Source organism: Eleutherodactylus coqui, chromosome 6, assembly GCF_035609145.1.
Source record: "Eleutherodactylus coqui strain aEleCoq1 chromosome 6, aEleCoq1.hap1, whole genome shotgun sequence".
NCBI lineage: Eukaryota > Metazoa > Chordata > Amphibia > Anura > Eleutherodactylidae > Eleutherodactylus > Eleutherodactylus coqui.
Window position 1 is genome coordinate 127,120,258 of NC_089842.1, and position 21,100 is coordinate 127,141,357.

The window sequence follows — 21,100 nt, forward strand, 5'->3', positions numbered from 1 at the left end:
TGTGTGCTGTCTATAGACTACTACCATATATATGAGGTGCCTGTATACACCATTGTCTGTGTGTGCTGTCTATAGACTTCTACCATATATATGAGGTGCCTGTATACACCATTGTCTGTGTGTGCTGTCTATAGACTTCTACCATATATATGAGGTGCCTGTATACACCATTGTCTGTGTGCGCTCCGTATAGACTATCATCTTTGAGGCGGCTCCATACACCACCAGCTATGTAGAGGCTGTGTATGAGGCTGCTGTATAGGTATGCCCCGTGTATAAACCACTACGGTAGGTAGCATGTCTGCAAGTCTCTCCCAGATAATGGATGACTACAGTAAATGCAATATACATGGAGATGGAACAATATGGAAATTGTAACAACTGGATGCTCTTGTTTTCCGTTTGAGTTTCCATATATTCCATGGGTATCTGCGTCTGGTTGTCCCCTTTGGTCACATGATGTGTTGCTAACTTTCACCTTGAAGCGAGCGTCTTTTCAGGACGTAGATGGCCTGCAGCGATCCAGACTCTCACACTCAGCAATGTTGACTGTCGCTAAGCAACCAGATAATTGTAATATTTGCTACCGCAGACGCCGCTCCTCTTGTTTTGACAATTGTGGCGAATGTAATGTAGCAAAGCTCCTTGCTCTCCTGCCTCCGTGACCAGGACTCTGGCAGCTGCCGGCTGCTGGGACGGCTTGTTACAGTGTTGCACCGAGCTCGCTGTTACGTCCTGCTGTAAAATGCCGTTTTCCTTTTTTGTTTAACACACTTGTCATGTAGAGATGTAGCAATTAACATGACGGACACATCCGTGATAATTCGACTTACAGCATTGTAGTACATTGGAGTTGAGTTCTCCTACGTAACGCCTTAAGTGTCAAGTTAACGTTTGCTACTTCTGTATCTGGCAGCCTCACCTTATTACATTCGCTATTTAGAAGAACAGAGCAGTTTGGCCTCACATAGAGAAGTTCATGATCCCAGGTTCCCTGGTGTCGTTACAGTCTTCGCTGTCTTCACACTTTGCGGCTCACCACTTCCTTCTCTCTTACTGGATAAAAATAAAATGGTTCTCAGAGAAGTCTCTGTATCTAAAGGCTGACACGGCATATAAAGGACAGTGACCCCTAATCCAGCACCTATTGGGTGCAATGGATGCTGGGTGATCAGATGTTCTCAACTATCAGATGTGGTATGTGGGAAAGAGCGAAACAATTGCTGCCTCACCGGTCATCATAGCATTAGGTGTTCTAGTTCTTGAACAAGTTGAATGCACTCCGCCATCATCGCATCCCTCTAAGGTCCTCTATAAATCCAAGCTAATAAGCAGACCTCACGCCAACTCGCCCTCTTTACGACACAACCCCTTTTTATAGGTCTTATGCCAACCACAGAGACAAAGTTTCCAGAGTTCCATTTGTCTCTCTTAACGAGACGGCCTCTTTAATCGCGTTGTTTAGTTAAATGGCCTCATTAGGGTAGAGCTGTTGAAACCACATTGAGAGGCGAGACCTCTATAAACATAAACCCGCTTCGAGTTGGGAGAAGAGCAGTTAACGGTCTGTCGCGGGGCGGATTCCAGGGATTCTGTGTGTGGTGTCTGTCCTGTGTGGATTCGCACACGATATAAGAATATGCCACAATATCTGCACTTTAATTGTACCTTGGAATTTTCCGCATAAATTCCACCTGTAAAAATAGCAGCAAAATCCACGTCTTTCTGCCGCAGTTTGTGGTGCGGATCCGCGCGGAGTTAGCCTCACCAGTGGGCTAGGAATTCCAGCGCAGAAAATTAAGTTTCTGCGTCAAAGTTGTATGTCACTTCTTGACATGGAAAAACTATTTTCAGTGTCAGAATTCTGTATGCGGGTTTTGCCCATTAACAGGGCATGAATCTGTGTCAAAAAATGTAGATTTTAAATAGTTTTTTTTAAGGTGGAGTTTGAAAACTCATCGGCACATTTGCTGTGTGAACGCCTCACTATTGTGGACTTTGTGGTGTATTTGTTGCAAATTTCAGTGTAGAGTTTTTAATAGCATTGACCTTTATGGTGAAATTCCACAACCCAAATACTCAACGGTATTAATGTACCTTGACGCCACTGGAAGCTAGGGGGTTTGACAGAAGGAATACCCCTGTCACACCCCCGGCTCCCTATAGGGTGAAGGTCCAAAGGTCCTACCAGGCAGTGGAGAGATTTCTGCCGGCATACGGTGACGCTTGCAGCAGTTGTTACCCTTACATTATTACCTGTAATTGCTGGCAGTAAGATGGCAGAAATATCTCCACTCACTGCAGCGTCTGACCTAAGTAATGGCTGGCATTTCTCCTATTGCTTGCCACACAGCCACCGCTTTACCGCTCAGTCGTTGCCGCCGCCTCACCACTCCGTCCCGACCGCAGGCAGACAGCGTTGTGTGCCGCCAGCCAGCCGCATGTCAGCTCCGTTAGCGGCGCTCCCCTGCTGACACCTGGCAAGGCAAAGGCCGTCCACCGCCTCACCGCTCCGTCATTGCTGCCGCCTTATGGCTTCGTCCCCAGCGCAGGCAGACATCTTAGTGCCGCCGGCTACCCACATCTGTGCTCCATTACCGGCGCTCCCCTGCTGCCAACTGGCAATGCTAAGATTTGCCCTCCCTGCTGGCCAGCGTGGGCTGCCGCCGCAGGCGATCGCTGTATTCCTTTGGTAGCAGTCTTCAGTACCCTTTCAGGACCTGGTGCCGGAGAAGCATACCATACTCAACATATATGGAGTTTTTGTCAGCAGCACATCAGTACTTACACAGTGCTGCCAAAAAACAAATGATTTTTGGGGCCGCATAAAAGAAGAACTCACCCGACAAACAAGTGTTTGCTCATTCTCAAGTGTTTGGCAGGACCCTAATACATGTACAGATGATTGAGGGAAAAAAATATTAGTTGGCTGTCCTACCAAAATTAACAGGCTCAGCCAAGATTCATCTGTGTAGGGCCACCTTAATACTTAAAAGACCCCTCCAGTCATCAGACAGTCATATTGATGATGCACCCCCATAGGAGAGCAGTGATGAGTTAGCTTGCAGATCATAAAATGTGTACCTGTCACATAAGCACTCTGACAACACATGACTTGGATGCGATCGCCAAGGGTTGATCTATCTTGCTCACTCAATGTTGCACACACCTTCCACTCAGACTACCAATTGAACATGGCTCACACCCCAACACAGTCCATAAACCCCAAACTGTCACTACCACCACCTCAAATGAAGGCCAAGGGACCTTCATACATACACCCACCCACACTGCTGCCTAGCAATCACAAGGTTGGCATGTATCAAACTTTTAGACTTTAAGACAAAAAAATGTAACACTTATAAAAAAGGATAAAAAGAGCACAAAATAAAATGCTATACAATAAATGCAAAAATAATTATGAAAATTTGAAATGGAGAAATAAAGAAACTTGAAGCTTACAGCAATTCTTAATGTGTCTGTGTTCCTAAGAGGGGATAGAAAATGGCGCACACTTCTGCTGCAAGCTGTCCTCGTTATATGTGACACCTTTCTATTGTTGAACACCTATTTTACAGTTCCCGGGCTCAGTTTGCAGAACTGCCCATTAGTTCATTAGGCAAATCCTTGGGTTAGGATTGGAGAGTGAGGCAATAAGGAAGAAATGCAGTGTAAATTAAGCAGTCCATCTTCCTTTACTTCTCCCACTTGGTGCTTAATTTGGGTAGCAAATGTTCATTTGCTTTTTCCTTTGGAGCTTGGGCAAAATGCATCCAGCACCCTGTGAGCCACCTTTTAGATAAGTTATGGCACTTCTCTCTAAAGATGAGGGCAGAGGGCAGCCCTCCCAGCCTTATTTTAAGGGTCGTGGCCCGGGTAAAGAGCTTACCAGATCAGATAACATTAACATTGTGGGCATCAAATATTTTTACACATCCAGTCTTCATATTTATTGTCCTCACAGCACCTGATGATAAACTCAACTACAGAAGGGGTGGAGTCCTACTTACAGGAGTGAGAAGATAGTTGGTCAGCAAGGGTATAGTTTCTCATTAGGGAGAGCACCTAGAACGTGTGAAGAGACATGCATGCCCTTTTGATAAATTTGAATATGCAAAAGTTGTGATGCAATCATAAACTGCTACAGTGTAGAAACCCATGCAGATTATAGAATGGATATGACCTGTTTGTGTTTACTGCAGCCATTAGTTGCTGCTGTTCTTCTCAGCTCCTCTGTTGTCAAAGTCCCCATAAAGCTGAATTGTGATGTTGTCACCGCCTGACGTGGACCCGGTGATAAACTTCTTTGTGTGCCTCGAGATCCTCTTTGTCCTGCTAGAGACATGACATGAATGAGTGTCATGGACTCTTGAGTTTCAGATCACTTCTCCATTCTCCTGAAGTGTGCTGGGGAAGGGGCCTTGAGATGGGGGGAAACCATTGGGACTCCTCATTTACCTCACCCTTGGGGTTGTAATAATACCTATAAAGAATAGTTACAATTGTAAAACCACGGTGTGCCTGGACTATGTGTAAATTACTATTCTCATCCTACAGCAACGGGAATCTTTGATTCTACTGCTTTTTTGGAGTTGAGAAATGCAATCTGACCAATCAGTCACTAATTCAGCCTTTTTGGCCTCATTGTTAGCGGCTGCCTTATGATAAATCGTTTCTATTATGGACTGGGCGATATGGGTGGATGATCTTTCCTCCATGAAATATTATAGATTATGCTTATAACAGTGCTTGGTGATTTTTGGTATATTTGTCTGGATACCTGAATGGCACATGTAGTGATGCCTGCCCAATCTTATTCCAATACCACTGAAATGACTAGGTAGATTTGACATTCAGGAAGTGGGAAAAGTGAGTTAAAAGCTCCTTGGGTTGAATAGATTGTTACTCAGCTTTTCAAGAGACCTAATAAATTCTCAGCTGCTTATTCTAACATGAGACAAGTTATTCTGTAGGACCCCATTGAGTTATAAGATATTGTGTATTAATGGTGTCTTCCGGACACTGGGCAAAATTTTCAAAATTTCCCATACGCTTATACTTGTTGCCATTATTCCAAAAGTCAATCTAAATTGTTAAACTGAGCTCCAGTACCTTTTATTGCCGACCTCCTCTACCGCTGCTTTCCAGTCAGCTTCAGATTGCCACATTGTTATTTAAGATGCTAACTGGGAAGTACAAAAACTACATCTCCCACAATGCCCCCCTGCCAGTTACTGACCCATGCGCATTCCCAACTGTACAATTGTGCCAGCAGTACAGAAGTTGGAAGGCACTGGGCACGCCTGGCCAGTACAACAGCGGAGCAGACGGGTCATAACCATTGGATACAATGGGGAAATAAGGAGTGAGACCGGAGGGGAAACCATAAGGACTGCAGATACTGTTGGAATTCACTGAATTAAAGATTTTTTTGAAGATTGTCCCATCACATCACTGTAGTCAAAGAAAACTCTATCTAACCATAGCCGAACACCGCGTGGTTAAAAAATCCAGATCCTTACCTAAGAATTTGATATAATAATCATCTGCATTATTGTCCTCTGCTAGTTTCCTGCTGTGTATAATAATCATCTGCATTATTGTCCTCTGCTAGTTTCCTGCTGTGTTTCACTTGCTTTTATTGCTCTGTTACCGTTGCTGAACTTTTTGGATACAATGATGCAAAGAGCACCGCAGTAATGTTGTATCCAAGAGCAACCAACATAAACAACTCTATTAGAGGGTCTTGATTCTGAACATCTGGAGAGACAGAAAGATACAGTTTCACTACTAAGCTATGCAGGGGGACGTGATACTTGATACATGTTAATCTGCAGGGTATTGATACATTGTTTTTCCTCTCTTTCTGCAGCACATCAGTCCCTCCTCTGTGGCCCGGAAGCAACTTCTTTAAGAAAAATGGAGCTTTGCTTCAAGGTAAGCCACTGACGTCTATCTTGGAATTCGTCCTGCACTCCGGAAGTGGAGCTCAATGCTGGGCTGGTATAATGGCAGATTTTCTTCCTTCTGTGTGTTGTCTCTAGATTGCTTTATCTTTATTTGTTTTTCCTACATGCACGCATATGTATAAATTACTGTTCATTACTTGTAGAGGCTGAGATCTACTTGTGCTCAGGTCTAAAGGACAACTGCAGGGAAAACACATCTATTCATCTCTGGAGGTCTCCTATGTATATTGCGGTCACTATCCTGTCTGATACTTATTAGGCACCAGCTTGGTTTTCCCTCTGTGCTAGCAATCCACTGATGCGATAGCACGGCATCATGTGACCAACTAGAGCCAGTACCATCTCTGTCTGCTGGGAAGATCTCTGACTGCAGAGAAAACACGTTTATTCATCGCCGGAGGTCTGCTATGTATATTGCAGTCACTATCCTGTCTGATACTTATTAGGCACCAGCTTGGTTTTCCCTCTGTGCTAGCAATCCACTGATGCGATAGCACGGCATCATGTGACCAACTAGAGCCAGTACCATCTCTGTCTGCTGGGAAGATCTCTGTCTGCAGAGAAAACACGTTTATTCATCGCCGGAGGTCTGCTATGTATATTGCAGTCACTATCCTGTCTGATACTTATTAGGCACCAGCTTGGTTTTCCCTCTGTGCTAGCAATCCACTGATGCGATAGCACGGCATCATGTGACCAACTAGAGCCAGTACCATCTCTGTCTGCTGGGAAGACACTGTAATTATCATTACTTTTTATATTCATCTAAATAAACTAAAGACCATAGGCATACAGCCAGGAAAGATGAGCTGTCATCTACTTTATTATAACCATGTGACAGGAGCCTCTAATAATCAGATGTAACTGAGAGGAGTTTCTGCCCTTCCCTCTTGGAGAGCCTGTGTGGTACAGTCCATGCAGTTTCATCATACAAGAGATACTGGTGGCCTGAAATATTGATTTCTTAAGAGAGCACAAAGTCAAGTAATTCCCAGGTGCTCACAATGAGATCACATGACCCAGTTGAAGAGAAGGACCCAAGGAATTCTTAGATTGGAAGGGAATGCTCTCACAAGGATGTGTCTCGGTGTGAATCTTCATTTCTGTTCGATGTGCCCTAAAAAAAAATCATTCATATATCCAGAGCTGAGGTGTGGCTTTGTTGTAAAGTTGTTAATTTGCATAAAGATTAAGACCGTTTACTTTTTATGGAGGCTATAAAGTGAATGAGGTTTGGCTCCTGCACATCCACATGTTGTTACAGGCAGAGCGGTTATTCTGTGACGTCATCCATATCTGCATGGCTATGCTGCAGTCACCCTGCTATTTGTTGTGTGTTTTAGAGGTTAACTACAAACCTATTAAGGTTAGTGGCCCTTTAAAAGACTAGTTTTGGGGTAGAATATCACTCTGTGTTGGAAGATGGCTGAGTTCGAGATTGTGCAGGATTAGAAGAACATGTCTGGTTTCTTGCAGAAGTGGCACCACACCTGTCCGCGGGCAGCTGGGGTTGTCAGCATGGTCTGTGAAAGCTTTCTGCTGGGACTTGGTAACAAAGCGTCCCGCTCCCACCTCCTAACTAAACAGGCTAAAGTTTAGTGGCGCAATTCAGTCGCTGTAGCAACCATGAGGTGTGGCTGCAAATTACAGGGTGAAGGCATGCTGCTGTTTAAATGCTAGGTGTGTATACAGCGATTATCTGCAATCTGATGCCCTCATCCAGCAGTGTCAGAACCTTAACCCTTACCGCCCCAGTGAGCGGATTGTGTGCTGATTGATTTTTTTTTTTTTTGCTGGATTTGGCCATTGCTACACTTTAGCTATTCTTCCTGACCACTCGCTATATACGTGCTTGTATTCATTGTGGAGGAGAGAATAAGCTGCTGCCAGACCGATCATGTCAGCAGCTTATCTCCCACAAATAGCAGGCATGATGAAATCCAAATTCTGATCCTTCTTGCCCTCAATATCTGTCATCGGTGAGAGATTGGATGCCCCCATACACATTAGATGGTTGTCCATTCCTGCTGAACGATGCAAACAGTGACACAGTTCACTCGGGCTTTCAGTTTAAATACACAGATAATTTATTTATTTTTTACAGGATCGTTCAGTTTGCTATATACGTAAATGAGAACGACTGAACGTTCTGTGTTTAATCCGAACAGTGAACGATAAGCAAATTGGTCATTGTACAATCGCTGGACGTGTTTACACTGAATGACAATTGTTCAAATTCAAACTATTCAGCGGTTTCTGTTTTTTTTTTCTAACCATAATCATTTCGTGTAAAAGCACCCTAACCTGCAAAACAGAGGAAATGGCTATTAAATTGTTTTTTGTTTTTTTTTTAGTATATCATGGTTCTTTTTTCTCTATATTTATAAAATATGTACAGTGCAGAGTATATTGGTCAACCATGATTATCATTATACTAATTTTCCTTAAATGATACTTTAAAACTCCTTTCCATGTGCCTTATTTGTTGTAATAGATGGGGATCGGGGTTTATTCTGTGTATCAGTGCTGCAGATGCTACTAATGACACTTCAAGGGGTATTCTGGGACATATTTAACTTATACTATTGATGACTGACAGGTCATCAATAGATAATCGTCAGGGAGCTGCCGCACATGGCCATTACCAATCGGCTGATTTGAGGGCCGCTGTTGTTATGGTCAGGGGAGGAAGCAGAAAGTTCTAACCGTAGTGCAGCGACCCGGGTTGGTATTGCAGGCATAGCTCACATTTAATTCAGTGAGAGTTGCACTTGCTCCACTGCGCTATGGTCACGATTTACTGATTCCTATGCTGACCTTAGTGATCGTAACCCCACAGAAGTGAGGCCACGCTATACCGCAGCGGTATCTGTCTGTCACTGATAGCTGGCCTCCTGCTGCAACAGTGGACATCAATGACAATAGTGATCCCCGCTGTTAACCCACTGCATGCCGTGAGCAATGTACAGCGTGGCTTATGGCACGAAGTTTTGTCTCTTTTCAGAGCCCTGTGGGTGCATTCTCCCGTACAAGTCTATGCGAGAGCGCACGTTCGGGACTCTGAAAAGTGTCAGCTTATGGTGAAGCATGTATGGTTAGATATGAATAATAACAATCCTCAAACATCCTTGATCCTGCACTTGTGATTCTCATACAATCGGGTCATGGTGTTTTACGGACATTGCCATGTATAGCACCACAGGGGTGTCTGTGTAGACAGCGGGGGGCTGGAGGTGGAGGGGCAGTAAGTGTAGCCACAAGAACTGGGGGCAGGTATTGCTGGAGGGATATGAACCAGGGGGGAAGATGACATAAACCACTTTGGCTCCCTACATGTCCAAGCATGAGAGACTCAGATCTGCAAAAGTTAAATTGTTTACCCCCGTGCCCAATATAGGTCACATGACATGGAGGATGACCCTAGTGCTCAGGCTATGTTTCATCAATGGCGATCAGACAGTTCCCTTGTAAATCCAGCAGGGGAGGTTTGACAGCCGCAAAATATCAAAAATCTGTTGATAGTCACATATCGAAGAATTCTATACCCAGCTTTCTCAGACTGCTGAAAGACATTAATATGGAAGCAGAGGATGAAGCTCTGTCTATTCGGCACAGCTGCTATTCAGGACTAGAAGAAAGCCAGCGGACATAAAAAGTTACCTTCAAAAATGAAAGGCAGAATGTCTGATCGTCATCCTAATAGGTTTCCTAATTGAGCTAAATTCAGTTTTTCATAAAGTATTTATTGCAGAACTGCTTCCTATCATGATCCAGATTTCCCAGGCTTCTGAACGGTAGCTGCTGCGGAAGGATTACTGAGTAAGTCTACTATTTGAGGGGTCCAGAACAACTAAACAGCCTGCAGAATCCGTAACGGCCGTCAACACCCAGCTTTCCCAGACACAGAACTGGGAAATGGTTCAAAATAAGTATCAATGGGAGACCGACTGGAGGATGACCGTCGGCGTGAGGAGTGGAGTCTATTTACACTGGTCAGGGAATGGGGTTTAGCGTGCTGGCGGGAAGCTGATGATAAATGTGGTGACTTTCGGCGTTCCGTCTGCTGGGCAGCTGAGAGATCATTACTTTTAAACAAGTGAATTAAAAACATGAGCAGTAACGTTTCTTCTGAGCGATAACTGGCGAGGAATTTGGCCTCGTGTCAACTATTTCAGGACAGGAGAAAATAAGAGACTGAAATTAGTTGGCACGGCGCTTGCATCACTGCCATTCGCTCAGGTTTTTTTTTTTGTCTGCTTTGCTCCTTTAAACCAACAACCCTTTCACATTGGTGTAAACGGCAAAAGATGAAGTGTTCGCCGACGCCAATGATAAAAAAAATACATGTGTGCACGGTCCAGCCGCATAAGGTGTGTTTGTAGTCTGTAACCATGGCGACAGATCTGCAGAAGATTTTTAAACAAGACTATTTGCAAAGTTGCTTTAAAAAAACAAACAAAAAAAACAAAAAAAAAAACAGGAATTGGAGCAATAAAATAATGTACATAATATGCACTTAGAGGGTTTCCCAGGACTTAAAGTGCTTCGTAACCACTCTGTCCTCCCTGTTGTTGCTGACTAGATCATGTGACTACTTCAGCCAATCATTAGCTATAGAAGGTCACTGCTGCTGTCCGTGATTGGCTGCAGCAGCAGTCTCATGTCCTGGTCAGCAGCAGTCTCATGTCCTGGTCAGCAGCAGCCAGGACAGACAGAGTGGTTCTGAAGCTATTTTAACCCTTTATGGACAAAATAGGCCATGTCCTTAAGTACGCAATGATTTTTGGGGGATTTTCATCTCTATTTTTTAAAAGCCATAATTTTTTAATTTATTTGACGACATGGCCACATATGCACTTGCGCGGCAAACTAGGTTATATTGGTACCATTTTAGGCCACATGTAATGTATTTTTACAACTTTAAAAAAAATTTTTTATGAAGGGCAGGGAGCGTGAACATCAATTCTGCGATTTTTGATTTTTTTTTTTTAATCATGCAGCATAAATGACACTTTAACATTTTTTTTTTCTGTACAGGATAACTAGTGTGTTCAATTTATTGTACAGGCTGTTATAAATACAAGGATCTAAATATGTGGGATTTTTTTTTTAATGCTTGTGGTTCCATGTAAACGGTCCCCGCTGAGCACTTCACATAGAAGGTTAAGCGCTGAGCGAGAAGCCCCGCGATCCAGTGGGGAAGTCTTTCATTGCAGTCATTGACCCAACTGTCGGGTTGTGTAAAAGTGCCATTAGTTTATAGTACTGTGTGGACATGACCTATTCCAGAAAACCACTTTCAAAGGGAACCTAACTGTTGATGTCCTATCCTCAGGCCAGGTCATCAACAGTTAATCGGTGGAGTAACGCTGCTTGGGATCCCCACCGATCAGCTGTTGCCCAGGCCCACCATCCGTGTGGCTAGAGCCAAGAGCAGACAGCAGTGTTGGCATCGCAGTGGCCCGGGTTGGTAATGCAGGCACAGTTGAAGTTATGTCATCAATAGTTAAGTTCCAAAAAACTTCTTTAACCTAGTCCTAGAGTAATTACTAGAGCTTGCTTTAGTAATTTACCTATTAGAAAATGTGTTTAAGATGTAAGAAATACCTAACTGCCCCCTGTATTATAGCTAAACTGTTGGTTACGGTTCACAAGATTGCTGACTGTTTCAAATAACAGCGCTTCCAGCAACGGCAGCTCTGGAGTATACTGCAGGCTGTAACTTGGGAGCAGGACAGGATAAGTAATGTATATACGCAGTGATTCCACCAGCAGAATACTGAGTGCAGCTCTAGAGTACACACTGAAAGGCAACTTTATTAGTGACACCCATCTAGTAGCACTTTGGACCTCCTTTATGGGGGCGGGATTCACTGTCCCATATCGCGCTCGCCAGTGTGAAGTTAGCCTAAAGGTAATGGCACTTAAACTGATCGTCTGCTGTTGTAGACCATGTATGCTAAGGAACGACACGTTGTGCATTCAGATATGTTAAGGCCCATTTAGACAACGATTATCACTCAAAGCCATCTTTTGAGCTGTAGTCGTTGTGTCTAACTGCACTGACATCATGCAGGTTTCGTTATTCCGTCGCTCATCGTTCGTCTTTCAGCATGCTGAAAGACCTGGGCCTTTAACCCCAAAACTTCACTTCAACAATAGGTCATTTTCTGTTGACACATTCCCTTTAACCATTCTTATCTATGATGGACGGGAGGCTTCGGGACTTCTGCACTGTATTTTACCACTAAAGTCCCGTTTAATCCGGTGTTATCACATTTCCACTGGATACCAGATTAGAGGAATCGTGCAGTAGTCGGGATTTGGTGCATAATTGAGGGTTTTGTGATCTTGCTGATTGTTTCCTCACCGTCAGTACATCTGACTCGGCTGCTATTTAGCCAATAACTTCTCCGGCATTGACCTTGGGAAGGCATCTATTTATAGTGAGTATGATGGCTCGTCAGGGTTTATCTTGTCGTATTCCTCCTGACAGTGGCTGCAGATGATACGTACAGTGTTATCCCTCCGCCTGGTGCTCTATCGATCACATCACATCACACGTTAAGTGAGCGAGTGCTGGGAACCAGACAGGTCCCCGCCGAGGCCTCCCATACTCCATCACTAATACAATTTTAAGTATATCAGCAATGACTGATCCTGCAGCTCGTGCCCTTTTAACAACCTTATTCTATTACGAGGTGCCAATCTGGCAAAATGCAACTCCCCAAATAAACTAATCTCACCACCCAAAATATATGAAGCTTGCAGTCAAGCTGGTACAAAAAAAAAAGTTCCAGCCGCCATTGCTTATTAACTGGGAAAGCTGGGTGAAAATCTGCATGGCTGCCTCTACAGATCCCACAGAGATGATCGTCAGCCTTTCCCAGGTGACTTATTTTACTGGGGATTCCTATATTTCAGGTGCTCTTTTTGAATTTCTACATGTCTTGGTTGTAAATGAAGAATTGGTCTGTCTTTTTTTCACTGCTGTCATTGATACTCCACAATATAGTCCATCGGAGCGATCGGGGGGCTCCTAAAACAAGCTGCAAGATGTATTTTAGGCTTGTGGCCCTCGTTTTGTGCGGCAGTTTTCTCTGGTGTCTTCTGCTTGGCATAGAGACCCAGAACATCCCGGGGATATAGATATGTACTTTTGAGCCGTTGGTCTGAGCCGGAGCTGCGCTGGCGCAGCCGTGATGCACTTTCCATTAGCAGAGAGGAAAGGAGGTCACGTATATAGAAGGGTTATTCGTTAGCAGCTGACAATAAGAGTGCCCCCTTCCCTTCCTCCCCTGCACAATAGATGACTGTACAGCTTTCACGGAGCCGCTATTACAAATACCTCTTGTCACAAGCGATCAGCATCGTGCTGCTGGCGAGGGGTAGAAGCGGAGGCCGCGCTCTAGTTAAACGATCGTCCCAGGCTGGCGGAGTAGATTGCGAGGGGCTGTTTTTCCTTCCACCATTCACCTTTTGTGTGAGACGACTCTACCTATTGTCTGTGTGATCAGTGACCTGGCTGCAATCGCACTTAATGCAACAAGGCTGAAAACACGGTGGATACTTTCAAAGCGAGTCGTGGAAATGGAACGATCAGGCCCAGAAAATCAATGCTTGTAAAATGTGTGTGCTGCCTGTATACAGGCTCGGGCCGTACACCCCTCCCTTATTCCTCCGCCGGACTCTTAAAGATTTCTTTCACTTTTATAGCTACGGGAAAAACTGTGATAACCTGAACTTCTGTGATCACCGATAAATCATGTATCTGTTGCAAGTAAAGCTGGGTGACAAACATGACTATGCTGGTGGCGGTCGCCGACTTTTACTAGGCTTCTGAATGGCAGATCTGTATGGTTACGTGCATGCTTCAGTACCTCAATCAATGATTTGTCATTCAGGGCTAGAGGAAAGCTGAGTAGGAGCTGTTTGGGAGCTAGAATTGAGGCCACATTGGTTAGAATGTACAAGGCCTGATCCAATGCATGTAGTCCAGTTAGTGACTACAGCGGCTCTGCCACACAGGCTTTACACTATACGGTGTAACAACTGCGGCATCACATCCTAGAAGTCCCGGGAGATCATCTGTGTGTGTTCTTTCATGTTACCCTCTTCATGGGCAGCGGGTTACATTATTCCAGAGAATCGCCTCCATCGCTGCCGGCGGGACGTTTGTTGCCATATTGCTTGCAGCTTCACTTTCATTCTTAGCTGCGCTGGATAATAACTGGCAGCCACGGTTCTAGGAATGGGCAGGGCCGGCTTATCCGTTGGACTGTGTGCTGTTGATATAGTGTCCATGACGGTTGAGTCGTTTGTTACCGTGGTGATGAACTTGTTCTGCCGGTTGTCTCCATACACCCAGTTGAGTCATTCAGGGCAGGCAGCATACACAACACTCAGCCCCCCCCCCCCCCTCTCTCTCACCCCTCCCCCAGCATATACTGTGTAATTACACTAGACGATTGCTATGTTCAGCTACTGGAATCGGCTGTTTTTAATGTTTGAAGAGATATTCCTGTGTATGATGTCACGCTGCTTTCTAGTGAATACTCTGCATAGGCTGCATTCTCAGTGATGTCACTGCTGCTCTCTAGTGAATGGATAGCTGCATTCTCAGTGATGTCACCACTGCCCTCTAGTGAATGGATAGGCTGCATTCTCAGTGATGTCACCGCTGCTCTCTAGGGAATGGATAGCTGCATTCTCAGTGATGTCACTGCTGCTCTCTAGTGAATGGATAGGCTGCATTCTCAGTGATGTCACCACTGCCCTCTAGTGAATGGATAGGCTGCATTCTCAGTGATGTCACCGCTGCTCTCTAGTGAATGGATAGCTGCATTCTCAGTGATGTCACCGCTGCCCTCTAGTGAATGGATAGGCTGCATTCTCAGTGACGTCACCGCTGCCCTCTAGTGAATGGATAGGCTGCATTCTCAGTGACGTCACCGCTGCCCTCTAGTGAATGGATAGGCTGCATTCTCAGTGACGTCACTGCTGCTCGCTGTTGATTGGACAGGCTATATTCTCAGTGATGTCACCACTGCTCTCTAGTGAATGGATAGGCTGCATTCTCAGTGATGTCACCGCTGCTCTCTAGTGAATGAAAATCAATAGAGAGCAGTGGTGACATCACTAAAAATGCAGCCTATCCAGTTATTTGCTCAGACCTAGTTCCCCCTTGTTAGTAGATAGTACTGTCCATCTTTACCCCTACAGTTCACATATTCTGTTATATTGTTACTGTAGAAACGAAGATTTAGCGCTGGCAGGGAGGAAAATGTGGAAGGGGAAAAACTTTTTTTTTTAGTTTACTGGGAATTCTGCAGCATGGAAACTTTCAGAACTCTTCATCCAGTATAACACAAGGCCGAAGGAAAAGTCATTATTAACAGTGGTAATGGTTTTCCTGGTGTTGGCGTTAGAATATTCTCTAGAGCCAATACATTCCAGTTCTCCCAGCAGAAATTCCCACTCTTGATGAGTGTCGGTAACTGCAGATGATGCAATTTTGTGTTTTGCCTTCATTGCTGAAGATTCAGTTGTCTTGGGTTATCAGTGTGCGCTGATTGTGGTGGTTCTAACTTTATCAAAACTATGATGAAACGACCTTTGTGAATATAGTTCTCTGGTCTATGTGTGTGTGTGTGCGTGTGTGTGTGTGTGTGTACTTTGGACTTGTAAACAAACCTTTGTCATTGCACCCAAAGAGGTCTGTGGAGATGAAAGTCGCCCAGCTAAACTCAGCAAACATCAAAGTTTGTGTTCTTCATGAGGAGGGAGTGGATTGTCCTGGCCTCGGGTCTGCAATGATAATAGTAGGAGCTGCAGACGACTCACAAACCTCAATGAATTTGTTACGGTGGAATTTCTTTCTTTCATGCTTTTCTCCACAATGATACCATTTACACATGGGTGCAGTGAATACAGTCTGGGGTGACCTGGGACTGCTGCCACTTGTAGTTCAGAATCATTAGAGACCTGGGAATCACTAAATCTCCAAGCTCCTCAGAAAGAGTACTTAAAGGGGTTGTCTCGCGGCGAAAGCGAAATTTTTTTTTCCCACTTACCCCCGCATTCTGCCCTGTTAAAAAGAAAGCATAGGTTAGTTTTTAAAAAGCACATTGCGCTTACCTGCATCAGCGTTCTGCAGCTTCTTCTATTCTTCTTTTAAAGATGGCGCCGCTGGTCTTCTTCCACGGTGCACCGCGGGTCTTCTCCCATGGTGCACCGTGGATTTTCTCCTTCCTTGCGTTCCATTGCCGATTCCAGCCTCCTGATTGGCTGGAATCGGCACACGTGACAGGGCGGAGCTACGATGACGCGGTGAGCAGCTCTCCGGCACGAGCGGCCCCATTCACCAGGCAGAAGTCCGGACTGCGCAAGCGCGTCTAAAAACGCCAGAAGACATCAGAATTCCATGGATCCATGGCGACGGGGACGCTAGCAACGGAGCAGGTAAGTGAATAACTTCTGTATGGCTCATATTTAATGCACGATGTACATTACAAAGTGCATTAATATGGCCATACAGAAGTGTATAACCCCACTTGCTGCCGCGAGACAACCCCTTTACGTAGAAGAGCGCACCCAGGTGGCCTAGTTCTACTGGGGAAGGGGGGCGGGGAAAGACCAAATTGTTTTTTTTATTTTTTTTTTTACTACTACTTCCTCCTGTGCATGTCCTAATGACAATAAGGGTTAAATGCTTCCTGTGAGGTTCCTACTGCCTCCCTGTGGTCATGTGTGGTATTAGCTGCAGCATAATATGATCCAACATTTTCTCTAATCTGTTTTGGGGTCCTGCTTACACTTCCCTGGCGTTCTAGCATGGTGTGCCCCTTTCTACAGGCTGGATACTACGGGTGCAGTTTGACATCATTTCTCCCATTAAGTATCAGGCAGCGATTTTCTAGAAAGCAGCTTGTCTCACAAAGGGCAGAGTTACCGCTGAACTGAAGGCAGAAGAGGGGCATGAGGCTTGGTAAACTCTAACCTGCCCATTCACATGAGATTACACTTGTCTGAAATGGCAGAGTTTGGGCAACCATCATTTAAGAAACCATTGAATGGTCATTTGCAATGGCTGACTGCCGACTATTGTGTGCTGTGATCTGTCGTGTTGAAAAATATCTCCCGTGATTATCTTAACCCTTTCCAATCCACTGTCTGACCTCCAAAGACATTCTGCTTGAAGGCTGTACAGCTCCGATGTCGGAAGACGTCTGGCAGAGTATTCTTACTGTATATTACTGGCCGCTCTGTTGTCGGGGGGCCTCTCCAGCATGTCCCATACCGCAGTACTGGCTCTAGCCAGCAGATGGCGCCATTGTGAAATGGCAGAAAGAGAAAGCCCCCCTAGGAAACCCTAAATCCAAAATTGGATTGCAAAGGGTTAAAAGTGTGCGGCGTAGTCGGCCGATCACTAACCACTTCGCACAAGCTGGTGTGCCTTTTTTTTTTTTTTTAATGTTCCTCATCGTCTGGTGGTCTAATGTGACATGTGCTAGTGACAGTGTCATGTGTACGGGCAGCTTTAGAACATGGACTCTGCACGTTTTCTCTGGTGGATTTTGAACCGGCTTTTGGCGCAAATTTGCAGCGTATTTCACCCCATCACTAGAAGTGAAGTCCGTGGTGACAATCCACGGTGTAAATTGACCGGTTTAAGATCTACACAGTCGGTCTATTTACACTTTGGCTTCTCTCCACTGTGTGTAGACGGGGTTTCTTAAACTCCCATCCACACTGCTTTTACTGAAACTTCAGCTTCCTCCATCTCCTTCCTGCAGAACACATTTAGGTGACGTGAACCTTTAAGAAACGGAATAATTTGGATAAAGTTTGGTGAACAAAGTGAAGTCAGCGGTGCCTCTAGTAGAGGAGAGGCGTCTGGACTGTTTCGCCTCCTTGGGGGGTTAACGTGGAGTGCAGCCGACTCTAGGATTATATTATGTGGAAGGAATGTGTCTTGTCTTGTGTTGAAATGTGAATGCTGATGTAATGATGTCCTTGTTGTAACCCCTCGGAGCGCTTCTCTCCATTATAGACCAGTCCACATGTAATTCTCATAAATTGGGAGAACGTCTCACTTTAGATCAGCATTATCCATATTTTTGTCTTGAAATACAAGCCCTTGAATAGTTCTCTTCTGTAAAGTTGTAAAAAGAGAAACTCCATGCAGATATTTCATAAGTCTATCTGTTCCTGAGAAAGCTGAGTAGTAATTACAAATTCCATTTTAGGTGCCGCTCAGCTTTCCCAAAATTCTGCTTCACTGTAGCTGAGTGCAGGAACAAGGGTAATTGTGGTGTATCTAGACAGAGTAACTATTCAGTACTCTGGGAAAGCTGGGTGAGCTGTCTAGTATGAGCACTAATGGCGGTCATATTACCATAACTGGGATTCCCAACGGGGTTGCAGCGACATCCTGGTTTGCTATGAGAACCTCCCGGGCTGACAACAACTCAGCCGCCATTGAGATTTTCTTCCCTACCCCTCCTCTTTAGCTCTCCGCCGATGGCAGACCAGGCCGGGCAGAAGTTCCACCCACAGGTGGCTGATGTCCAATGGAAGCACAGGGCACCTGCTTTCTTCCAATGAAGTGGAGGGCACCTGGGGTAAGCGTCACCTGCAGGACTATGTCTTTGCAGATAGCGGTGGGTCAGGCAGCGAGTTCTCGTTCCCAGAATCGGCCCTAGTAGGTGGCCCAGAGAGATGTTGTTTTGGAGGTAATTGATTCTTTTGTTAAAAGAAATCAATTGCCCCCTGTTTGGAGAGGAGGGGTGGGGGTGGAGGGGGGGGGGAGTGCATAGTGAGGCTGCTCAATATTTTGAGAGTGCGGAAGGGCGTAGTGCAGCAGCACAATGGTGTTTGGGGAGGTGAGAAGGACAGCGACACCGCACAATATTGGGGTAATCTGAGACAGGTGCTATGGGAGAATCAGATGTTGAAGCCCTTTAGGGACATTTAAGGTGGGTACTATGGGAGCATATGAAAGAATTTGTGTCTCTGAGGGAGGCACCATGGGGCATTGGAGGTCTTAGGGGCTACTAAGCGGTACTATACTACTGCTTGGGTCACTGGAAGGAGGCGCTGTTACTACTAGTCCCACTGAGAGGGAGAGCTGTTACTATAGGGGCCACTGGAATAATGAAGGTAAAATCATGTAAGCCCCACCCCTGGCCACACTCCCCTTTGGTAGGGGTGCCCTGCGGTAAAATATTTTTCCCAAGTGTGCCTCAAGAATGAAAAGGTTGGGAACCACGGCCACAACTGCGCAGGTGGAAGTGGCTTTTCTGGATTCTGTGTCCTTATGGACTCCCTCTGTGTAGGATTTCTTCAGGCCGGACCCTGGTTATTGCCGCACTTTAAGTGACTTTGTGACAGTTTACAGCAGAAAATGCTACACCCATGTGTTACTATTCTGCAAGATTGCTCTGTTCCCGTTTTGGAGCAAAAACACCCAATTAAACTTTTCCATTTTTCCCATTCGATTTCAGTGGTTTTTCAAAAAAGCCGAAAGCTTCCATTCTGTTTATTTTTCTAACGGCAGACATAGCGCTGCAGGCTGTAATGTGGGGCACTTCTTTCAGTGATGACTACCCTGTTCAGTTCTGCCCCATGGGAGTGTGCCCTAAAGGGGGTCTCCGAAGGAATTGGTGGCAGTGGGAGGGGATGCAGGGCACAGAAATGACATAAACAAAATCCCCTCCTCCGGTTGCTGCGATGCTCCCCTGGTACTCAGGTCTTTCCATGCACTGCAGTAGCCATGTGGGTCGTCTACCCACATGACTGCTGCAGCCAATAGGAGGCTTGACAGGAGTGTCACTGACGTCCCATAAACTTGCTGGGGCTTCTCCATTAGAGGCCAGGTGACAGGTTTACAAGATGTCACCAGCTCTGTTGACTGTGTGACGTTACCTTTCATATGCTGTGGTGAGTATATTTTATATAGTTTTCGGCACAAGGGACCCAAAACTATATAAAATAACTCAGAAAAAGCCTTTAATTCTGGGTATCTGCTGTTTTGTATATATGATTGCTACAATGTAGCACTTTGGCCTAATCCTCTGTGATTCTAGAGCTGTGTGGCGGGTGTATCTGCCCTTACTCTGAGGGTATAATGTGCTGGGAATACCCCAGCCAAAGGTCCAGCCTATTACAGTATAGCGCCCTCCTCCAGCCGCCATGTTTTTATACTTACCACATTGACGAGCAGCTGATGTCAGCACAATGACCCAAAAGCACAGAAGACTCCAGCCCGGCGCCCATTGTGTTTGTGCACGCAGCCAGAGACGGGCGAGTATGTCCGTCCGGCGCACATTAGGAGCTGTTGGATGCAGGACTGGGCTGTATTTGCCAAATAACAGGCTGCTGCTGTGAGCTTTGGTGTGCAAGCTATTGCCTTCTGTTATCTGCTCTTCCTAATGAATGTGGTTAAGGTCCAGTAGAAGTACAGCCTATTTGCAGTAAGTCCTATTTGCAGATATATAACATGAACATAATCTATTGCTTTCCGTTTTGCGGTCTTTCAGGCTGGGTGGAGGCTGTCTGTAGGACAAATGAATGCAATCTATTGTTCCCTGTTAGCAGCCATTTCAGGCTAGGGAGAGGCCGTCAGTTGATGTGAAGGAGATGGAGTACAAGGTGTTCCTCCTGAGTGTCTCCTACAGGATGAGGGCCGTCCGGTGGGGGTTGGCTCCGGCTTTGTTTGCAGCCTCACTCTTCTGTTTTGCCTCTGGGCAGATCGGACGCTTCGCCGGGGCAGATGTTCTTTTCAGCAGCTGCTCCTGGATGTTTACTGTCGTTATGGTGACGTCGGTTGCCATGGAAGCCCTGACTGCTTGGCTCTGCGTCCCCCCCCCCCCCCCCCCTTCTCCGAGGGCGGCAGCGCCAGGGGGGAGAGTTAGGAAAACCATAATATTTTCTTCAGTCCCTGTAAGCTGCCATCTGTCTAGCAACAGAATGGGGATTGGTTCTGCAGGAGCTCGGAGCGCAGAACGGCGGGGAGCTGCGAGGATTTGGATGAAGGTTCCTAGTGCGCACCATCCCCCCCACTTCCCTCTGTAGTGTGGCGTTTAGACCTGTTGTCGTCAGAACTTGGCCACCATTGTTCTGCCAGGCAG

The 21,100-nt window shown here is 45.6% G+C and overlaps 1 protein-coding gene across 5 annotated transcripts in view; it reads left to right on the forward strand.

Annotated features, from left to right (window-relative positions):
* Window positions 1–21,100, forward strand: part of FOXN3 (forkhead box N3) — a 175,958-nt gene that overhangs the window by 139,678 nt on the left and 15,180 nt on the right. For all 5 annotated transcript variants that reach the window (XM_066607574.1, XM_066607573.1, XM_066607576.1 and 2 more), the window contains exon 4: window positions 5,873–5,937. In XM_066607574.1, the coding sequence (XP_066463671.1) occupies window positions 5,873–5,937 (65 nt within the window). The remainder of the gene's footprint in view (window positions 1–5,872; window positions 5,938–21,100) is intronic.